This window comes from Sabethes cyaneus, chromosome 2, assembly GCF_943734655.1.
Source record: "Sabethes cyaneus chromosome 2, idSabCyanKW18_F2, whole genome shotgun sequence".
Taxonomy (NCBI): Eukaryota; Metazoa; Arthropoda; class Insecta; order Diptera; family Culicidae; genus Sabethes; species Sabethes cyaneus.
The window spans coordinates 59985346-60009168 of record NC_071354.1 but is presented as its reverse complement, the minus strand read 5'-3'; the positions used below and the strand labels follow the sequence as shown (position 1 = coordinate 60009168).

Sequence of the window (23823 nt, the reverse complement as noted above, 5' to 3'; positions counted from 1 at the left end):
TTTGCGACATAATACATAAATGCACTTCAAAACATCAACGTTCTTCTACACCCAGAAAACTTTTAATCTCATGAAACTATTTTAACATATTTTTCATAATTTTTCAACATTCACGTTAAGAGCGTGACAATGACAAGCACCAGTAACGTTTGAAAATGTTTACAAGATACAAACGATTTTTCAGACATGTTGGCAGGATCAAATTTTGAACAGTGACCGACGATTCGGTCTTCGAGGCACCAATTTATAATAATAATATTGCACCAGGTTTGCATTTCATGGAAACAAAATCTTGAAACCATTCTGTTTGTCCGTGTGCCGCTTGAAGTTACTGGTTGTGTATGGTGTCGCAAGTATATGTTGACGTTTGACAAGTTCATAATTATATGTGATACGAATAACGTTTTATATTTGAAAGAGCAATATTTTTTTTTGTAATTTGCCAAAAAATATGCTTGTTAACGTTTCATCGCAAAATACATTCTTGGTTGGATGACAGCGATTAACGATGATTAGCGATGAGTGTGAGACAGAGATACCGACAGAGATATTTTGCTCACCAGTTTTTGCGTCGGCGATTCGTCGTGAGCAATCAGGATACGAAAAAGTTGCCAGTTGATGAAATTCAAATCGCTGACGAGCAGGTGATGAGCCTTCATCGTGATGAGAATTTGCAACATTGCACTTAACCATACATTTGATTCACACAAACACAATTTATTGGGTTTCCGACAAGAAATATGATGAATTAAAAATTATTGTCCAAAAACGTACATTTTTCAGCTGCTGAAGGCAATCGCCACCTCGCTACTAACGAATCCATCACATTTTTCAGCACTGATTACAACCACTCTAAAAGTCAAGCACTCAATTGTCACATACCATATTATTCACTCTCTTTTTTTCTATTATCTAAGGCTTTGTCACTAGTCGAAAGTTTTATTATTTTCTAACAAAACTGAAAACAAATTCTGAATTGACGGAACCTGTTCACCAGTAGCAGCAGCTGCAGCACAACTGATGAACTATCGTGTTGCCAACACACTGTTTCGGTTCTGGAAATAAGAATTTTAAGTTTGAAATTAACTGAAACCTCCTATGGTGAAAACGTGGTTCAATACTTTCAAGAGAAATGTATGTTCATAATTAATTTTTCTTTATTAAAAACAACACAAAAGACAGCTTTTTCAATAATTTTCGAAGATTTTCTCAGTGATTTAATAAAGCAACGATGTGTTTCAATGTTATTTGCTTTGACAACACTGTTCTGAGTCGGATCGTTTGTACTGCTATATGTTTACCTCTTTTGTTCTCCCACCATCCTTATGAACAGCGAGTGAGACGTCAAACTCGCAGTTTCCCATAAGAACACCAGAGAATAAAAGAGACGACGAATACCGTTTGCCGAACGGTGCGGTGAGTGTATGCCCTGATAAACAATGTAGACAGATGGCATTTTACGCATCTATGCCGATACGCTATGCCGATTACGCATCAGATGCCGATTAGTAGGTCGCGGATAGGAACGCGAACTTAATGAATAGGGGGAAAAGTTCGAGGAATTTTTTAAGGGGACGTAAAAAAATTCAGATTTCAGGATTGCTTAAAAAAACACCTTGCGGGTGAAAATGGGTTCGGTCTGTTCAAAATTAGTTCCACCGATCCAACTTTTAAAGCGAAAAATCAAAAGTTTAGCTCAACAATAGTGTCTTCCAATGGTAACAGCTTGAAGAACTAAAGATAGCAAGAAGATTGGTATGCTGATATCCCCCACTTAGTCAACCCATCGCTTGTAATAAGGTAAAACAATCAGTGACCCGCTTAGACTGCTTAAAACTAGTTCTTTACCCTATGAAAAACCAATTTTTGAAGAAGTTTTAAAGAATATGCCCTATAGCTTAACACTCGATAAAGATAGAAATTTTATTTCTTCAGCAAAGTTACTTGTTTTTATATTATTTACAACTTTGCCGAAGAAACTATGTCTATATTTCCTAATACAGAAATGTTATTTTTTTATTTATGTATAGCAAGCGATGACTAACTTTTGACAGTTTTAGATTAAGGGGGATATACGAAGAAAAGTGCTGAAGACCATAAATGATAAAATAAAAGCAAAAGACACTAGGAAAAAAGTTCCACTTTTCGCCCTTTTGGACTACTGTGCGTTGGGGCTAGCACTTCCCAAGTAACAACGGTAGCTGAATTGCAAGAGCAATGGCTGTTTACGGGTTGGTTTAAGGCGATCAAAGCTGCATAAAGTAAGCGCTCAAATGGTGTTTAAATAAGCGATGTGTAAGCTACTTTAAGTTTTTCAAACCAGTTCTCTCTCAAAAGCTGATAAAAAGGCTTAATAGCGGATTTTTTTTTGCTAAACAATCTGCTTCTAAACAGCCATAAACATCAAACCATGGCTGGAACTGACTGGAAAAGTAGATTGCAAAACTATTTCTCGTTCTAAAAATAGAATTGACAGCATTGCGCAAATTGGTTATTTAAAAGTGCAAAAAAGTTTCTATTAAGCTTCATTACAGCTTCGAAAGCAGCTATTAATTAGCCTGAAGCTTGATAAAATCACCAGATTTAGATGTTTAAGAGCTGAAAAAAGGTTTTCATTTCTAAACCTAAACCATAGATCAGCCGCAGGTTGAATAAAATCAGCTATAAAAGCGTTTGATCAGACTGAAATTGTTACTTGGGACTGTATCACAGGGTATTCCATTCAGTTTAACTTTCTTTTAGCAATTTTCGTTGTGCGGACGCAAACCAAATGATTGAACCAAATGTAAGAAAAATGGCAATGCTGATAAATTTTTGAGGTATTTCGAAGCAGCAAAATTCAACTCCGACTAACTGCTATCTGGTTAACCAGAGGTTGCCAACAACAGCTAACGAACTGGACTCTAGTACTTTTCTCATTTTCCCGCCACTCCATCAGAAGCAACAAAATTTCAACCCAGCTGATTTGCAACCGCAATATGTACTTTTACCTACACCTAGCGTGCTTAATTCAAGACACTCACCAAACCGGTTGATTGTTACGCGTTTCGATTCCTAATTCGTACCTGCCGGTGAGTGTACTTTATGGATGCGCTTCGTAATTTTTCAAGTGGCTCCTCTCGAGGGTATATTACTCGGAGTCGCTGTTTTAATCACGGATAACGATCGCAGAAGCGTTGAACAAGCCACAGATTCAAGCTAACAAAATATGCATAATCACATGCATGCCATCGCCACTGGAAAGAGAGGTGGAAAGACTATAAGGTAGACGGGCAGCAACCCAAAAAAAATTAAAATAAACGAGAACTTATACCACACCGTCACAAGGGGAAGGGCAAGAATCTACCGGGACATCTGGAGCACTAATAAAGGTGCACGAATGCGTTGTTCAGCTGCCTCTCTTACCGGTTTGTAGTTTGCAGTTGCAATGCAACTGATGTGCTTATGCGCTACTGTTCGACCGAGACGTCGCTCGCTCCCCGTAGCACGGACAGCCGTGTGTTGTGTAGACAAAAATCCGGTGTGTGCTGGCTGGCTGGCTGGCAGGGCGGATGAGTTTTTTGACTGAACATTATGGTACCTGTGTGGCGTGGCGTGGCGTGGCAGGCGATTCAACGCTGCTGCTGCTGCTGTCCCCATTTTCCAGTGCGGAGTGGTGACTGATGGTCGGCGTCCCTAACAGGCTAAATTACAACCGTGGCAGCTGTAAAGGTCAACGATTTCGGTGCGCTTTGCTTTATTTAGCTTGCCAGACCGAAAGAAAAAAGCGGGGGCAGCACGTGGTCGGATCAACGTTTGGATTGATGGACTCAGGCGGATTGTCTCCCATGTTGTTTCTGTAAACATGGCTTAAGACGATTTGATGTAGAAATTTAAATGCGTTAATTTCTTACCATCGGTTGTAAATGTAACAATTAGATGACATTCGCTTATAAGTACCTACATACGAAACTTGAATCGACGTTCTGTTTCAATAACATCTGACGGAAAATGAATCATGATTCAAATGAAAAAAGGAGGCTGCACGCGTCACTCAATCGGCGATGCACTTCCGAGATGCTATCTGATTCGATTGTAATAGGAACCGTAAATCGTATCTAATTTCACCCCAATAAAACGAATTTCGCCAAAACATGGATCAGTTAAGGAGATAGCAAACTGGTTCCGACTTGCCTTTCCTCTCTAGTTTCGATTCAAATCTCCCTCGTCGTTCGTCGATTGCCTCGCTGACCTGACAAAACAAATCATTCCTCGTTTGCTTCTCTTTCGAGCCTCGATGCACACACCTCCCATACAAGGCCACTTCGTCTTCATTTCAGCCCTAACTGCAAAACAAGAAGAATAAAATGCTAAATATATATTTATCACCCTCCACTCCTCCTTGACCCGAGAGCAGACGCGGATCTTCGTTCAGCCTGCCAGCCAGATCAAAAACGGTTCGCACTGAGCGGCCTTCCGAGCCCCGAGACAAGACCAGCCAACCCAACCAACCAACCAACGACTCGGCTGCAATGCAATGGTTGTGAGCGCGCGTGGCAATTATTTCCTTCAGCGAAGCGTTCAGTCAGCCAGCCAACATACATTATAACAGTTCTGGCAGAAGAAAGCTGACTGACCACGGACGGTGGCCTTGCTGATTCCTTTCTTTCGCAGAATAAGTGGCCGGTAGGATACGAACGAAAGAGGCAATTCAGGCGGTAATAGAAATCGGATGCTAGTTATATTGGCGGTGTTTTCCTCGCCAATATTGGTCAACATAGGCTAGGGTGGATCGTCGATTGTGTGCATAGTTACTGGGTGGTACAGGATTCATATAGGATAATTTTCTATTATCACACTGGTCACCAAAAACAATACGCTGGCGACTGAAATCAGAGTAATGAGATTGGTGATTGATAATGGAAGGATAATAATATAATATAATAATATAAAAAAAAGGAAATTCTGTTTTACCATCAATCCTAACTGCATTTTCTAATCGAAATTTCAAACTCACTTCGATATTTTTTTAGAAGAATGTTGTTTTTCTCAATATTTCAAAATGCCGATAAACTAGATTCAAACTTTGATGTTGAACGAAAGATAATTGACGAAACTTGTTCACAGCACGCGTATGTTTTGGCAGTTTTGGTTAAATGAGGGGCGTTGTGCCCTAGTTTTATCGACAAAAAAAAAAAGATATGAATGTCTCTATCTCTGGATTGATTGACAGTTTTGTAATTGGCTGGAATCGGATCTTGAAAAAAGGCAGCTCTATGTTCGAATTCGGAATCACTAATCATCCTCATTTACGAACAAATCAGGTGTGCCACAAGGTAGTAACCTAGGTTCTTTGTTGTTCTCATTATTCGTAAATGATGCAGCACTGATCCCTGATCATGGCGGACGTCAATTCTTTGCCGACGGTTTAAAAATATACTAACTATGTTGATTCTATTTACCGACTGGTGTGAGAGGAACCAATTGCTATTAAGCGTGGAAAAATATTGCGTCATCACTTACCATCGTACAAAAAATCCCGATTTGATTACAGTATCGCCGGAACCAAACTCAGCAGGGTCGATCAGGTGAAAGACTTGAGAGTGATACTGGATGAAAAACTATCATTCAGGCCGCACCTCTCAACGACTGTTGAAAAATCTAGTCGGCAACTTGGATTTATATTCAAAATACCCCGTGAATTCTAAACTAAACTAAATCTGATTTTATTTCGTCATAACTAACGACTAAATCTGATTTTATTTCGTTATAAAAAATTTAATTTCATGAGTAGTTTTATGAGCGTGTTTACGAAGAACCGGCAGTTAACTCCTAACCAAAGACACAGATTTTCCACATGATTGTAAGGAACGTGCTGCTCGAGCCAAAGATGCTAAACTCATAGCCAGACACCGGAATAATAGCTACATCTAGTGTTTACCCTTTTTTTAACTAAAATATAGTGCTGAAAGTAAACGTTAGAATGGCGAATGTCGAGAAGATATTATTTGGCCAAAGAAACGCTGTCATGCTTAGCCGTTGTCATAATGTAACTAAGAAAATTTGCCATTTGGATTAGATTGTGTTTTTCATCGTCTGGGTTCAAGTGTAATTATTAATATTTAACATGGTCAGTCTGCAGAGAAATTTATCAAGACTGAGCAAACAAATTATATTACTCCTTGAAAAAGACACCAACAAAGTGTCGCAACGTCCGGAAAACATCAAACCTCAGCCTTGATAAATTTTTCTACCCATTATTAATAGTTACAACTATTAATAGTTACAATTGAACCCAGTCGATAAAAAACAAAACCTATCCCAAAAGGCAAATATAGACAGTATATTCGGTACATCGACGTGAATAAGAAAAATCGTCAAAATTACTATAAAAAATACGAGTGACCAACGGACGAAGCAAGAAAACACGACGGATTGCCCTTTTTACATGCTAGGTCGTGCGTGTAAAACATTTAAAAGTATCCTGTCAACATAATTGTGTCTCATGGAACCGCAAGTGTGCAGACGCGCAGTGGTGGTACTTCAAGCTCGCAAGTACACCACACGTGGGCGGAATTTGGAAACGCATAGTGAGACCTGTAAAAGGAAGCGATGTGGGCAATAGACGGCAGAAAGAGGCTTACTGACGAGGTTCTCAACACAAATATTTCAAAAGTTGCAGACATAAAAAATACCCCCCTCTTCTGCCCGACAATACTCAATAGCTAGCAGGTGAAAAAGCAATAACTTCGAAACACTTCCTTTGCGGTTCAGTGATTAGTTTGCACGTTCTAGTAGATGAAACTGTATTAGCAGACTCTATTCGCGATATCTATAAACGATCTCGATACCTGTATGATCGGATGTGGAACAACTGGGTCTCTGAATATTCCGACGATCAACCACCGTAGCAAATGGTTTGACAAAAAACGACTACTGCACATTGGAGACATTGGCGTAGCTAGGAAATTTCGCTGGGAGGGGCTTAGGGGGTGCCTTTAAAAAAAATTCACTTTGTATAAAAACTTATATAAGCGTTGTCGTTAGCAGCATAGAGCCGAAGTGGCTCGTGCTGTTTCAAGCACTCGTCTCCATTCAACTCAATCTTGGGCCACTCGTCGCCAATTTTCAGCCGTCTCAGAAGTCGTGAATCACTTTCAATCCGGTCGAGCCATCCTGCACGTGAAGCTTTTTTGTTCTTGGTGTCAGTTGGGATGTTGTAGAGAACTATTTTTGTCGCATTGTCGTCCGGCATCCTTACGACGTATCCACCGTAGCCTACCATTTTTCGCCAGATGTGCGTTGGGAATCCCTCCAAGCTCGTGATTCATACGTCTCCACCACTTTCCGCTTTCAGTTTCTTCTCCACCAAATATCGTCTACAGCACTTTCCGCTCGAACACGTAAATGGCGCGTATGTATTCCGTGAGCAGCATCCCGGCTTCAACTACGTAAATAACTACCTTTCTAATAATGGTTATGTACATTTTTAGCTTCGTATGACGACGATCGTAGCTTCTCGATCGTAGCGTTTTGCGTCGCAAAGTTCCTGCCTAGGAGTTGACTACCCTTGGTAAACAATGTGCCTCTCGTTTCGATAGCCGCTCATCGGATCAACCCCTCAAGAACAATGTTGAATAGCATACAGGATAAGCCGTCACATTGCTCAACTCTCGCTGCGTCTCAAAGGGACTTGAGAGTGTCTCCGAGATGTGCACGAAACACACACTCGATCCTATCTGATCGAGTCATATCAGTTTATGCGGAAAACTGTGTTTTTGCATTATCTTCCATATAGGTGGTATCGATCGACTGTATCGTATGCTTCTTTAAAAACAATAAAGATGTAGTTCGTGGGTAGGTTGTACTTCCGACATCTGATATGTCTGATCTGTCGAATGGTAAAAATATGGTCCTTAGTTGCCCGAGCCCCATGAAGCCTGTCTGGTAATTCCCTACGAACACCCGGTAACACTCGATGTAACAAGATCTAGTACTTCTACTACTAGTAGATCTAGTATCTAGAGTATTTTGTAGGCGACTTTACCAGTGTTATGCCTCTTCCAAGCAGCACACATTTTAGCACTTTTAGTTACAGCAACTCATTTATGACTAAAATTGGGTATATATCGGTTGCCACAACTTAACAGTTGTTATAACAACTGTACTACCAGGGCTGCTTACATCTATTTCTCCGGTAGCTTCTCTTCCCAAATCTTGGAATTAACCCTCGTCCCTATCACATATTAGATTTCGGTGTGTAATATCATAATTACAAAGCTGTTGATATTCATTTGGTTTTTGCACGAGAAAAATAAGTAAGGAATTATTTTAGGGAACATATACATTGAATTTTTCCGGTTTTCAATTTCCAGTGGTGAAAATTTCTGGAGGGGGCCTGCAGGATTCTGGAGGGGGCCTGGTCCCCTAGGCAGCCCCAATAGCTACGCCAATGATTGGAGATCTAACGTTCATTATGATAGTGGAAAAAACCAAAATTGAGACGTTGCAGAAAAACACAATTGATTCCAAATTCAGATGGAGCAAATGGACTTATGGTTGGTGAACGGCTAGATACTGCGTACAGACCCCATAGTGGTCCTTAGCCTCTTATCCAGCAACTTGTTACCTCCTCGTGGTACCAACCGGAATACGAGCAACCATAGCGGAGATCGGGTAGCCAACCCCGGAGGAAGCTAAGGTTGTATACCGACAGGAAAGGAGGCACAGTGTTGTCACGGCAACGGCACTATAAGATGGCAGCCCCATATTCGGCATCGACCTAGGCAACGAAACAAAAACGACGGATGAAAACTCGGTACTTAGAAGTTCAGATCGTTAAATTTCGCAGGTGGCGACCGTGTGCTGCTCGATCAGCTCGAACCCCGAAAGCTCGACATCGTAGCTCTGCCTAAAATTGGTCGCAGAAGAAAGAAGGTTTGGAAGATTCGCGGCGAACAAGGCTCAGTTTTACCAGAGCGGTGGAACCATCAACGAACTAAGAACTGGCTTTGAAGTGTTGTGCAGAATGCAAGATCGCGTGATACAGACTCTTATCATCATCTGGCAGCACTAGATGTGCGCTCAAAACTACCAACCGTACACAGAAAGAAATCCGATTCCGATACCATGAATAAAATTATGAAATTATAAAGTTTGGATTGCTGTAAAATCATGACTAAACTACCATATCAGACAACACAAAATCATGAATAACAGTTCATGATCTTGCCTTGTACTGTACCACAAGAAGTTCGTAATATCATGATTATTATTCATGGTATATTTTCATAAAACATAAGCTAGAATGCTGAAATCATGAGTCATTTTGCTCATTTTGAAGATTGAGTTTCTACCCGTGCATACCAGACACGTCAAAACCGTTCTTCTCTGCTGCAATCTCACGAACTACACGAGAATACTGGATACGGCATTGTCTTCTTCCAAGGAGTAAGGTGCATCAAACCTCGAAGACGGTTGGGGCAGAATACGATCGGCGCCAGCTGAAAAGCCCCAGAGTAAACAAAATAATCGGTTTTATGGGGAATACCCACAAGCGGTAGAGAGAAAACATTGCTTGGTAAAGTTATCTCATCATTGCCGCTAGGGAGAACTTGACCAACTACCGACGAGCAAGCAACCAGTTGACCACGATCCTGAGGAGTAACAAGCGTCAAACGGAGGACAGAGATCGTGAAGAATTAGAATTATTATTCCTAGCTAATGACACGCGCAAGTTTTACGAGAAGGAGAACCAAACTCGCAAGGGCTACGCACCGAAACCTGATAAGTGTAGGGACGAGGAAGGGAATCTAATCCCTAACGAGTTGCAGTTGTTCAATGAAAACCTCAATGACGACGTTGCAAAAGGAGGTGGAACGTAAGTCAACCTAGGAGTGCTCTTGGAAGATAACAATGTCCCAGCAACTGATCTCTTTTTTGAAGAAGTTAAAAAAATCGGGTTGTTAAGAACCAGCAAAGCCACTGGTAGGGCCCGCATATCGGCAGAGCTTTATAAAAATGGCCGATAAAGCGGGAAATAACTCTACTATGGGTGAATTCCAAGATATGAGATTAGTTTGTCCCATTTGCAAAAAGGGTGGTCGGCTCGACGGCTACAATTACTACACCATACCGCTGGTAAACGCCACCCATAAGCTACTCTCCCATATCTTGCTACGCCGGCTGTTACTGATAGCATAGAGCTTCGTAGAGAATTATCAAGCGAGCTTCATGGGGGCCCGCGCCCAAATTTTTATCATCCGACAGACCTTGCAGAACAACGTGCCCACGCAACACATCTTTATTCAAAGCAGCATACGATACAGTCGATCGAGCCCAGCTATGACAGCTAATGTACGAACACGGTTTCCCGTTTAAACTGACGCGACTGATCAGAGCTACATTGGATCGAGTGGTTCGAGCACATCTCGGGCAAACTCTCGAATCCCTTTGAGACGCGGCGAGAGTTGACACAAGATGACGGCTTATCCTGCTGTTCAACAACGCTCTTGAAGGAGTGCACGGATGAGCGGGCATAATGTTCACCAAACGTAGTTAACTTCTAGGCTTTGCAAACGACTTTGATATCATTTCCAGAAACTTTACGACAGCGGAGGCAATCTACGCCAGACTGGAAGCGGCGTCTATGAGGATTGAGCTAAATGCTTCGAAGACCAAATACTTGAAAGACGGTAACCGTTGACGACGACGAATTAGAAGTGGTAGATGAGTTTGTGTATTTGAGATCGTTGGTGATCGCGGACTATAATGCTAGTAAGGAGATTCAACGGCGCATTCAAGCGGGAAATCGGGCCTGCTCTGCCCTTCGCAAAACGTTACGATCCAGAAGCATATGCCGCCATTCGAAACTGACAATGTACAATCCTCTTATTAGCCCGATAGCTCTTTATAGACTTGAAGCCGTACCGCTGTTCACGAAGGCCATACGCGCCCTTGCCGTGTTCAAGGGGAAGGTTCAGCGGACAACATTTGGCGGAGTACAAACTTAGAGTGGAGTGGCGAAGGCATATGACGCAAGCTACAGCCACTACTTGGAGAGATTCCCATCGTACTTCTGACGAAAGTAAGTAGGTGGGCCGGACATGTCGCTTTTCATGACTAAAATAGGTCAGAAATACCATCATAAGAGTGCTATAAAATTCAAATTGTTGTTTAGGCAGGAACTGGGGGCTCAACGTGTGTCGACCAAGTCGAAAGTGATTCGCGACTTCTGAGACGACTGGAAAACAGGCGACGAATGGCCCAAGAACCAAATGAATGGTAATGTCTGCCGGATTTACTGTCTTTGCTAGCCAAACTGGGAGATCGGCTGATCGAACCAAGCTATAATCGAAGCTAAGAGTCCAGAGTCGAACTTCTCCGCCCAGGTCGTCGTTCCGTCAGCAAAACGAGTTACAATGAGCTCTTCATTCGGTGGTTTGACTATCACCAGGTGGAGGAAGAGGCACAATTTGAGTCTAAAGATAACTCAACGCGCGAGCGTTAGTGCTGTTCGAGGTACGTCGTACGCTTAATAAGGGCGCTGTGTAATCTTCTTTTTATCCAGTGCGCTATAGTTCAAAGGTAATAGAGCCAGTGAGGAGAAGTTGAGTTCGAAACTGGCCATAAATGGTTCCCATTATAGCTAGGTTCGATCAGCGGATCCCCCAGCTCGGGTAAAGAAGAACAATACACTAGTGTGCCAAAGGCCACTCTTGTGTGGTCTAATTCTAACGAACACGCCGGCTTAAGCATCATTTTCGGACTCTCGCTCTTATTTATTCGTTTACTGCGACGAGTTGTAACGAGTGTGTATTAAACTAATCTATACGGTCGTCGCTCTTATTCGTCTCGTGCGGTTACCGATTATTCACAGGGGCTTGAATTCTCGCCCGTGAGTCGAATTGAGGGTGAAAATGAAAAAGAAAAGAAACCTGCGGGTTATGCAGAAAGATGCTACGACGCTGTGCGTTCGCGTGTGTGTAGGTAGCAAAATGTCTGCACACAACAACGGTGGTTGCCTGCCTTACGCTTGCATTAGTGGTGTAATCGTTGAATACTATGCTTTCCATACTCTCTCGCGTGAGAGTGGGCATGGTTGGCTTCTCGCTCGATTTGCAACATTGGCTTCAATGACCCTCCCTTACCTAATTTCCCCTAAATTCCCTTACCTAATCACGCCTCATCCCATTTGTTTGGATACTATAAACACCTTTGTTCCATTACTTTTTTCTAGCGTCACTTCATCAATTACCGTTATGAAAAATTAATTTCCAGATGAGCTGAGCATGCTTACCAAGAACCTGCAGCTAGCGTGTAGCCAGAAAGCAGAAAGAATAACTCAATACAAACACAACTACAAATCAAGAAAGAATTACTTATTATTTCGGTCCTTTCTACCAGCAATCCCAATAAAATTTTTATCTTTATAAATAAAATTATGATCAAACTGATTAATCGCCAGTGACAATAAAAATATTACGTTCACCATCATTATTATACCAAATAATGTATATGCTCTGGATTGTTCAGTTATTGTCTTCTAAAAATCTGTTAACAATGGCAAAATCCATCTGCCGGAGCTACCCTAGAATCTCCTCGTTAAACAAACTGCAAATATCCCACCGGATAACCTCCGTGAGGGTCAAGACATCAACTCTACTGCCCGCAGCATTCGCCTTTCCGTTCGGCGAATACATTTCCTTCTCTCGTTTGATTTATGTGCGCGGGCCAAGATGGATTACACCGCACCAGACCGAGACAATCGTCCGGGGAGTAGGGAAATTGCTTTCCGATAAATGAGCAGTGAACTTGGACTTCGCTATACGTGAATAATGTTTATGCAAAACTAGCGAACAAAACAATGAAGTTGTATTCGCAGTAACAGTTTTTCAAGAGGGAGCGCAGCTCGCCTTAACAAGTAGTGAAATCTGACCCACAACAATGTATTAATGGTCCCACTGCCATCATGACGGACTCCGCGCAAGCTGACGACCGGCCTGGAACGGCCGGCACTGTTCGGTTCGCCTTAATTGCTAACCACATCATTCGGCGCGCTGGCTGGCTGGCACGGTGAACACAGCGAATACGATCTTCGGCCGTTCGGGTTCAATGTACATCAAATTTTTGAGCCAGCGCGACCTCTCATCTTTTAGACCATCTCTCCTGTTGGGAAGATGCCGATAATTGTTTTTTGAAACCTGGACATGTGGGGTAAAAATAGAAAAAAATACGATCAGGTTTCAGCATAAAAAACTTGTGTTTCGGCAAATTGGTAAGCTGCTAAAATGCTTGAAGATTTTACTTGTGTTTCATTATGTCAAACATCATAAAGCTTAAAAAACTGTGATAAAATTCAGACAAACATTTGTTAAAAGGCTTATAGTGGCAAAGGCTTATGGTTTCAGGTAATTAATAACCAATTTATTAAACTTTGGAGCGGAAATTCTATAATTAATACCTAACTAAACATCATGTAACCATTTACTATACGAGGCTATTTTATATTGAAGCGATTATTTATCATAAACATAACAACATCGAAAAATGTGTACATTTTAATAAAATTTCATTTCCAATGCTTCGAAAAATCAGTAGCTTAACCGATAGTCACATGATTTTGATTGCTGTTTTTATACTTGTAATCCAAAGGCTTACCTCAATTACTTGTACAGTCATTTACTTTCTTCCCGAACCTCCGCAAGTACATATGCAAAAGCTGCAGCTTTTGTTGTTTTTCTCAAACCACTTGAGAAAAATTATGAAGAGATCTCCTCTATCGCCACACGGACCCACACACTTCATACCTACATATCTCGAGATGGCAGCCCGAGCGAGAGCATTTCGCGCATCGCATCTGTGGGTTCTCTTTTCGGACGTGCAGACCGCGGCCGCTATGCTGATTCTATTCCACTCCGGTGGTCGCCGTCCTGAGAGGTGGATTATCAACCCTTTTCTGCTTCGGTCACGCTAGGCGAAACACCCAAGAATATCAGCAACTAGAATATCTGCCTGATCTGGGAACCTTTTTAAGGCCCAGTTTTCAATCAAACTCATTATCATTAATTGAAGTCACAGTTTACTCTTGGGCCAATAATATTTTGTCTGTTTATTCAATTTCAGTACGTTTTCTGCTTTCCTCCAGCCAAGAAAAAATGCCCTTATAGTATTGAACGGTCAGATACTTTCCGTCAGGACAGGAAAGGCACTTGTTATAAGAACGTTCCGGTGCGTATTAACCGCCGATGCTTCTCCTCTTCGGACGTCCCAAGTGCGTTGATCCGCTAAGTCCAAAACAATACCAGGTCTTTGGTTCGGTCTTCACTCGTACAACAAGTACCTGTGCACGAGTGCTATTGAATTGGGGAGGTCTTCACCGTACTGACAGTGCCCTGACTGGCTTAACGAAGTGACCCCGCCATTCCGCTCTGCCAGCCAGCCCTTCAGCCGACAGCTGGTGTTAAATTGCACGAGAAACAAAGACCAACCGGGAAATGATGAATGCTCGAAATTACAAATACGATAGAAATTGATGGTAATCATATCTCATGCGAAACAGCGATGCTAGTGCGGGTGATGGTAACGGCGATGCGAGGGAATATGCAATACATGTAGTGCTCACCCATAGAAAAGTTGTTTCGATTATTGAATCAATAAAATTGATTGAATTTTCAGAACCTCAAAATTTTGTTACTGAGTGGTGTGGTAACTGACCCTTGCATTGAAGAATAACGTTGTTTGTCGATAAGTTAGGTTTATTACTTTTTTTAACAGTGCCCACCTGGCGAGAAGTTGGCAAGACGTCCTAATCACTGTAGCAAAATGTTTGCACACTTAAGGCAGTAAGTGAGATGCAGCTAAGTGTAGCTGTCATCTGGCTTTGCGTTAGATCATCTGAGCTCAGGTCGGTGGAGAATCGATGCATACAGCTGCCTGACCGTCGCGTCGCTTCGTCGGTGTCCTGCGGGATCGTGTGAATATTATTATTTTTACACCCGACAACTGAAACTGATAATCGGTTGACCGGATGTTGATCAGTTGGCTGGCATAGCATTAGGACCACTAGCGTGTTCAGGTGTGCATGGATGGTGGGACACCGAGCTCCAATTTATGATGATTTTGAAAATATTTGAACGTATTCAATTCTACCAATCATTATTCTACCATGTTCAAAACAAAATGTAGCTCAGTCATATCAATTGTATTATTACCATTAATATTTACAAAGCTGATGAAAGTACTTTAACATTGTAGAAAACTACGGAATATTTTTTTCTACGCGTCAAATCCAACGGTTGACTTTCTAAGCTGCAAGCTTAATAAAACTGTTTCTTTAACTATTCTGAAAAACTATGATGACTTAAGACAGAAACAGAAATAAAACAGAACAGAATTGGTGGCTTATGTTCCAAATCATCCTGCTTGAAGCACGCCAATGGACTTTGGCTAATCTAACTTTGAACTGATAACCGAAACAATAACAACGAAATTGTATCAATGAAAGGCAGCACTTTTCTAATGAGTTTATTTTGGGTTACGTACTTAATATTGCAATGCTGGTTGTTATGACGCACCAAGCGATTAGACAGCGCCATTTTTGTATATATATATATTTGCTTCAGTGTATATTTTCGTAGCACCTATTAGATTTTACGAGTTCTTGGGTTAATAAAAGTTTAGTTGCGAAAGTAAATTTCCAGATTGCTTGCAAATTGAGAATAAATGCCAAAAGTGAAGCACCGTTAGACCGCGCTTTCCTAAGGCGTTTACATGCAGCGTGTTTCATAGGACGATTTGACGGCAATGGAGATATTTCTTCAAAACAATTTTTATGTTGACAATCTACTCAAATAATTTCAAAATATATATAAGTTAATGGCAATTCCTCGTTAAAATGCATTTCAAATTTAGGAAGAAATACAGATTAAACGTAACTCAACTCAAACGTAAAGCTACTAATTCATTAAGTACCAACTGTCCAAGCAGACGGTACTGACGACTGCGGCGTTCTGAGATCAGGCAAACGGCGAAAATCAGAAGTTGAAGTTTCTGGCAGCAGCGCGATGAGTGACAGTTTATTGCACTCACCTATCACTAAGTCGCCTAAATCCACAGCTCCTAACGCCACCGCCCATATGCATAAGCCCATAAGCAATTCGAAACTGGATACAAATAAAACTGGAGCAAACAGTCATGTTTAAACCGAAAGGCACCCGATGTGCTGAAGTCAGAAAGATGAACTTTCGTGGGATATTTGATCCAATGACCTACGACGTGAAGGGCGTCCATCTCCGACAACATGGACAGGTGGCTGTGAGATATGGTTCGACCAGTCTAGCGCTGAAAATGGTTTACGATGGCTAAATTGAGTTCTCTCAAACTTATGAGGTTGAAAATTATTAAGCGCTGAAGCCGAGGATGAGAATAATCGGTACCAATGACGAAGTAAATAGTTAGAAGCAAAAAAGGCAAAATATTCTACCAGAAAATGATATTCTGAAAGTTGTCCATATTTATAAAAACAAATCAAGCCGCGTTGAAAACATTGTGTCGATAATTCTGCAAACGAGTGTATTTTTCTTCGGCTATCTCATAAAAGTACAAGAGGCAAACATATGCTGGGACCAGTGCTGTTAATATTCATCAGCATAACATTCAAACTTCTGGATTATCAGTCTACTTTGCATTGAAAATCTGCTTGCTTTGATCAAACGTACATAATAACTATATACAGCAAGCATGAACTTCATGCACGAGAATATAGAATACCGTTTTGATTCAAACTTCGAACACTTAAGCCATGCTGAAACTTTCTTCAAAGTAATATGTTCGAAGACGTCTTTATTCTACACCCATGAATGGTTCAATTGCATGACAATTTATTTATTTTCAAGGGAAAATTTTAAAAATGGGGATAAAATGTTATTTTATAATGAAAAACACTAAAAAACTGCTGTTCGGTTTTGATTCAAACTTCGAACACTTTCATGGTCGACATTCAAAGCTCGAATATTTCAGTCTCAGACATCGAATACTTACATTACTTTGAAAAGTATTAATGTTTTTAGTGTCATTCAACTTAAATAAGTGAAATTACATCATTTTTCTAAACACTGTCCTTTTAAATCCACCTAACAGTGTGATTTAAATTTTTCACACAAAAATTAGTTTCAATCCTTATTCTTGAAGTCAATTGCTAATATTTACGAACTCCATGAACCACATCTAAAGGAAGTTTACTTTCTACAGTTTTATCAATGCAGAAAATTAATTTTCCCGAAGGAAAACCCGGAAAAACCGGATATTATTCGTGGGTGTTCGAAGTTTGAATCACACCTCAAAACGTGATTCAAACTTCGAACACTTTTTATTTATCTAATATCTTTGAAATAATGCATGAAATATTGTATTTTAACTATGCTTTAGTACATACATATCTTGCACTTACCTAATAATCGCGCAGTGGGAAGGTAAATGTTCTAAAATTGGTAAAATAATGCAAACGAAAAAACAGCTACTTTTGCACGAAACGCTAAGAGTATGCGAACGAAGTTAAAATCTGTGTTCTCACTTTTTTCCAGCGCCTGCTGATTTCTTACAAAGAGTCCTACAGTTCAATGTCATACCTCACCGGATAGAGGACATTCCAATGAACACGGTGGTGTACAATAAATATAATATTTCATAATATTAGCGATACTAACGAGCATTTTATTCTGAAGTGTTCGAAGTTTGAGACTGTTCTAAGTTTGAATCAGAACGGTATCAGCGCCCTGTGATATTGTAAAGGCCCAGACACAATGCATACGTTTGCGGCTGCGGCTATCCGTATGAATTCCATGCGTTTTGTACTAAATATAAACCGTATGAAATAAACGCATCGAAGCACACAATGCATCCGGTTCGGCATTTGACAATTCTAAAAGTTTATCACATCTCAAAAATGGAAGACACCGAGATTGTGCAGTTGTGCGAAATTTACAGATTATTTTCGTATGTCGGAAGTCACGAAGTGAGTAGAAGAAGGTGGTGGGTCCACCCACTCCTTCAAAAAAGGAACGCGGAAGGTTTCTATGTGGTGAATTACCATTTGATGCGGGAAAATCCAGAGCAGTTCGTGCGAGCAACCCGAATGTCTGCACAATCATTCGACATCCTTTTGGACAAGATACATCGGCGCCTTCTAAAAGGATCCTTGCGGGAAGCCCTGAGCCCCAAGTTTCGGCTGTTTCTCACATTGATGTAAGTCCAATGAGCCATACTAGTCATTCCTTTCTACCGAAGTTGTAACGAAATTTAAAGCATGACTAGAAAGTTTTTGCTAATCATAGACGAATGTCCTCGTGACTCGCCAGAACCAAATCAATAGTTAATATGGCTCAAATGTATTATATCTTAAATTTATTTTTGAATACTAATTGCTTACTTTACAATAGATTTCTCGCTCACGGTCCAGGAGTTCCATTTTTGGCATGGAGCTTCAAGATAGGGGTTTCAACAGCTCGATCGATCATCCACGAAGTCTGCAGCACATTGTGGGAAGAGCTCGTAGATGATTATTTACCTGAACTGGATGCTGATCAATGGAAGCAAAAAGCTATCGAATTTAATGACTTGTGGGATATGCCGAACTGTTGTGGAGCTGTGGATGGGAAGCACATAAATATTGAATGCCCCCCCAACTCTGGATCACTATTTTTTAATTATAAAGGTCATCACAGCATCAATCTCATGGCAGTCAGTGACGCAAAATATAATTTTGTATCTGTTGATGTTGGGGCCTACGGTGGAAATAGCGATGGTGGTGTGTTTGCCAATTCAGCGTTCGGAAAACGGTTTCTTGATAAGAAAGTAAACTTTCCGGATACGGAAGCATTGCCCGGTACTAACCTCAACCTACCATATTACATAGTAGGTGATGCTGCATTTCCATTGAAAGAAAACTTAATGCGACCGTACCCAGGCCAACAACTTCCTGCGCTAAAAGAGAATTTCAATAAGAGATTATCCCGTGCAAGAAGAGTTATCGAAAACTCGTTTGGCATTTTGGTGGCTAGATGGCGAATTTTGAAAAACACGTTGGTAATGGAACCGACATCGGCGGTCAGAATAACTAACGCCTGCATCGTACTGCATAACTTTTTAAATAATACCGCAGAAAAAGAATACCGTCCACCAAATTTTGTGGATATTGTAGATTGTGAGGGAGAAATCGTAAGATCTGGGGATTGGCGTCAAGGAAGCAATCCCTTAGCATCTCTGTCCCATCGCAGCAGTGGAAATAACAGTACTCAGCATGCACTCGATGTCCGTAACCTGCTTTCCGAGTATTTATTTACTCATCCGATAGGGATGACTCGCCTATCTGCAGACTAAAACTGTAAGAATCAAACACAGTGTTACTATTTCTGTAGTAATGTTAATCAAATTATTTCTAATAGATGCCGCCAGTGCCTCGCGTGTGCTTTCAGGATGAAAGCTGCTAGCTATAAAACTTCGATAAAGGAAGCTAAACACGTAATGCCACTCAAAAATCAACAACACATTTACATCAACACACATACAAAATACTACCACTAAACATATGTAATAGCATAGCATAGCATAGACAACCGTACACATCAAGGGGGTTGATATGGTGTACCCGTAAGTACACCATACACCTGGCCATGTCCTTACGATTGTAGAAATGGGTACGTTAGTTGAACACCTACTATAAGAGGATGCGCAAAAACACACGCAATCTTCATAGATGTTCTTGTACCCAGTAATACACGATATGAATAAAACATTAAAAAATAAATGAAATGGAACATATATGGGAAAAATAGAACAATCTCACCAGTGCATCTAATATCCAATAATCAATTTAATCCTTCCTTCTGATATCCATGTCCATTATTCAAACTTGCACGACCAAAGTTTTAACTGTACAGTAGGAGGTGCTTGATGAGCTAAAACGAAACAAATCATTAGAATAACATATGAGGCTTACCTGGCCGTGTGGTTCAGCCGTCTGCCCAAAATCTCAGTTTTGAGATCAGGCATCTGGAAACCACGCGGCGTCGCACCTCCTAGCTTAGCTACTCAATAGAGTATTACCGGGTACGGCCGCGTGGAGGCACTAGGTAGGAGCTTGGGCTGGCGAAAGCTATGTTGGTCGCTTTCTCGTTTGCCTTCCCCATTTCATACCCACCACCACTAAACATATGTAATGTTCTTCTTCTTTTCTTTCTTTTTCGGCGACAATCTGCTTATCGAATCAATGCCGAATTCAGGAGCCGTCTCCACATTACTCGGTCTTGGGCTGCCACTCTCCAGTCGCCTCTAACACCCGCTGTTCTAGCATCCTCGTCAACAGCGCTCATCCAACGGGTACGGGCTCTGCCTCGAAGTCGTCGGCCTCTGTCGGGTTCTCTGCTAAATATTGTTTTTGCTGGTCTCTCATCCGGCATCCTTGCTACGTGGCCAGCCCACTGTAGCCTGCCGTATTTTAGTCGCTTGACAATATCCGCATCTTTGTACACTTGGTATATTTCATGATTCATGCGCCTGCGCCACACTCCTTCGTCTAATATGCCGCCAAGAATTGATCGCAGGATCTTACGCTCAAAAACGCCAAGAGCTCGTCGGTCGCTCTCTTTCAACGTCCACGCTTCGTGGCCGTAGAGTACCACCGGGAGAATTAGCGTCTTATAGAGCGCGAGTTTTATACGGAGTTGTAGGCTACGGGACCTCAGCTGGCTACGTAATCCGTAGAAGGCCCTGTTGGCAGCCGCTATCCGCCTTTTTACTTCACGGCTCACATCGTTGTCACATGTCACTAACGTACCAAGGTAAACAAATTCGTCGACCACTTCAAAAGTATCTCCATCTATTACCACCGCAGTTCCAACACCCGAAGGGCTACCACGCTCTCTACCAGCCACCATATACTTTGTTTTGGTAGAATTTATGATAAGCCCTATCCTCGCAGCTTCCTCTTTAAGATGCGTGTACGCTTCTTCCACAGCTCTACGGTTAACACCGATGATATCGATATCGTCCGCGAACCCTAGGAGCATATGAGATTTCGTGATGATGGTACCGCTTCTCTGCACGCCGGCCCTTCGAATAGCACCTTCCAATGAAATGTTCAACAGCAAGTTCGATAGTCCGTCACCTTGCTTCAAACCATCTAACGTCACAAACGAGTCCGAAGTCTCACCCGCTATCCTGACGCTTGATTTTGAACCATCAAGGGTAGCACGTATCAGCCTAATCAGTTTTGTTGGAAAACCATGTTCAAGCATAATCTGCCACAGCTCGTTTCGTTTAACTGAATCGTACGCCGCCTTGAAGTCTATAAACAGATGATGAGTCTGCAAGTTGAATTCCCGGAACTTATCGAGGATCTGTCGCAAGGTGAACATTTGGTCCGTCGTGGAGCGTCCCTCTCGAAAACCGCACTGATATTCGCCAACAAAGGTTTCCTGTAACGGCTTCAGTCTGAGAAACAGGATGCGGGAGAGAATTTTGTATGCAGAATTGAGGGGAGTAATTCCTCGATAATTGCAGCATTCGAGTCGATGGCCCTTTTTGTAAATTGGGCATATGAGACCTTCCAACCAGTCCGTAGGTAATTCCTCCTCAGTCCATACCTTTAGTATAACCTGATGGATTGCACAATACAGCCGTTCGCTCCCGACCTTCAAAAGTTCGGCGGGGATGCCGTCCTTTCCAGCTGCTTTGCCGTTTTTCAGCTCTCTCGCTGCTTTCCTAACCTCTTCCAAAGTTGGTGGATCCACAGCTTGTCCATCATCCTCAATAGTTATCCTGTTTCTGTTGACCGTTCCATCTTGTTCACCATTCAACAATGCATCTAAATATTGTTTCCAACGCCTAGCCACCTCCGATCTTTCGGTAATCAGGTTTCCCTCCTTGTCGTTGCACATAACAGGAGTTGGCATGGTCCGGTTCCTGATTCCGTTGATCGTATTAAAGAAGCTTCTTGTATCGTGCCTCTCGAAGCAATTATCCGCCTCCGCAAGAACGCGATCCCAGTGCTGACGTTTCTTACGGTGAAGTCTCTTTTCGGCAGCTCTAGCATCTCGGTATCTCTCCCTGCTCTGGCGTGTCACAGTTGCAGCCAAAATGTGACTTCTGGCTCGATTCTTCTCATCAGTCACTCGCTGGCACTCTGCGTCAAACCACTCACTGGAAGTGGTTGCAGCAGTAGTACCCAACACTTCCCGCGCTGTAGTACTGATCGCGTCGTGGATGTGTCTCAACTGTTCGTTCAGGTTCTCTCCGAGATGTTCACCGATCCGCTCATCAGTTTTCTGAGAGTATTCTGCAGCAACTCCCTCCGCTGATAACCGCCGAATGTTCAGTCGTATCTTCCTCGTTGGTTTCGATTTGAATACGTTGGACAACCGGGCGCGGATCTTGCTTACTACGAGATAGTGGTCCGAGTCAACGTTTGGTCCCCGGAAGGATCGCACGTCTGCGACATCAGAAAAGTGCCGGCCATCAACCAGAACGTGGTCGATCTGATAGCAGGCCTCTCCATTAGGGTGTTTCCAGGTGTGCTTCCGAATGTTCCATCGTGCAAAATGGGTACTACAGATAACCATTCCTCTGGCTGCAGCGAAGTTGATTAGCCTCAGGCCATTGTCGTTTGTGGTAGAATGGAGGCTTTCTCTACCAATAACGGGACGAAAAAACTCTTCACGTCCGACCTGTGCATTTGTATCCCCGATGACTATCTTCCCAAGAAGCACTTGCAACATCTTCCATGTTGCTATTTAGTCTTGTTTAAATTGCAAAAAACTTCACCGGTTACAGTATTGAAACACGCAACAAATAAGCAACTTCATGTTATTAATACGTTAGATTCAGGTTATCCAATACTTATACTGGCTGTCACAAATATAGTAGTCTATATCTAGTAACAGGAAACTTCATCGCAACATCGTGTTATTATAATGTCATTGCTAAACAATAATGTCACATGATGTTGCATCATGTTGATTACGGCATATTTTTAAATAAAATGTAACCAAACAAATACAATCAATGTAACATCATATTCCGCCATATTTTTATGAAAAAATATTTTTCAATGAAGAAATGTTTTTATTTAAACAATAATTACACGAACATTCATCAGGAATCCGTGGCTTTTACTAAAATATTATGTGATTACAGTATCTAGTTCGATTTTACACCGCTTTTTTTCATCGTAAACAAATTCTTAATCTGGCTGGTTTAATTCTTTAAACTTGAAAATTAACAAATTAATAACTTTCACGAGGCGCATCAAATAATACAAAGCAAAATTATATTTTGTACGATAAATTTTGAATGGCATGAAGATTAGCTCATAATAGGCACAAAAAACTAAAGTTTTGTTTCGCATTAAGGATATTAATGTAAATAATTTTCGTCTTGGAGACCAGAGAGGAATTTTGCTTCCCGCTATACATAATTCGCGATTACAAAGTTGCTCATAATTGTTTGGTTTTTGTCCGAGGAAAAAAGAGAAGAAAGTACTTTTGGTTTTGCTTTCACGCAAGTTTTGACAACGCGACATAGGATTTCGTGTGAGTGCGAACAGGCTTAAAATCTCTTTTAGTATCGTAGTCGCGAATGGATAGATAATTACCCTTATTCTGCGAGGCGAGTGACGTGACTATGTTGCAGTCACCGCGAATCAGGTGACAATTGTCACCTAGGTGAGTCGCCTTGTCACTTAGGTGACAAGGGTTTCTTACCTAGGTGACACGATTGTCACTCGACTCGCCGTGGCGAGTCACGGCGAATGACAATTGTCGTATTGAGTCATGTGACTCGCAGAATAAG

The 23823-nt window shown here is 41.6% G+C and overlaps 1 protein-coding gene across 1 annotated transcript; it reads left to right on the top strand.

Moving 5' to 3' along the window:
• Positions 1-18112: 18112 nt before the first annotated feature.
• On the top strand, positions 18113-19356 carry LOC128735480 (uncharacterized). Its single transcript, XM_053829961.1, has 2 exons — positions 18113-18222; positions 18417-19356. Exons 1-2 carry the CDS (start codon positions 18113-18115, stop codon positions 19354-19356), a joined length of 1050 nt encoding a protein of 349 aa, XP_053685936.1.
• The last annotated feature ends 4467 nt before the right edge of the window (positions 19357-23823 follow it).

Excerpts from the sequence above, each read along its gene's own strand:
- LOC128735480 (XM_053829961.1), top strand. The coding sequence starts at position 18,113 with ATGTCTGCACAATCATTCGACATCCTTTTGGACAAGATACATCGGCGC. Across the intron at positions 18,223-18,416 it reads CGGCTGTTTCTCACATTGAT|ATTTCTCGCTCACGGTCCAG; the intron begins GTAAGTCCAATG and ends ACTTTACAATAG.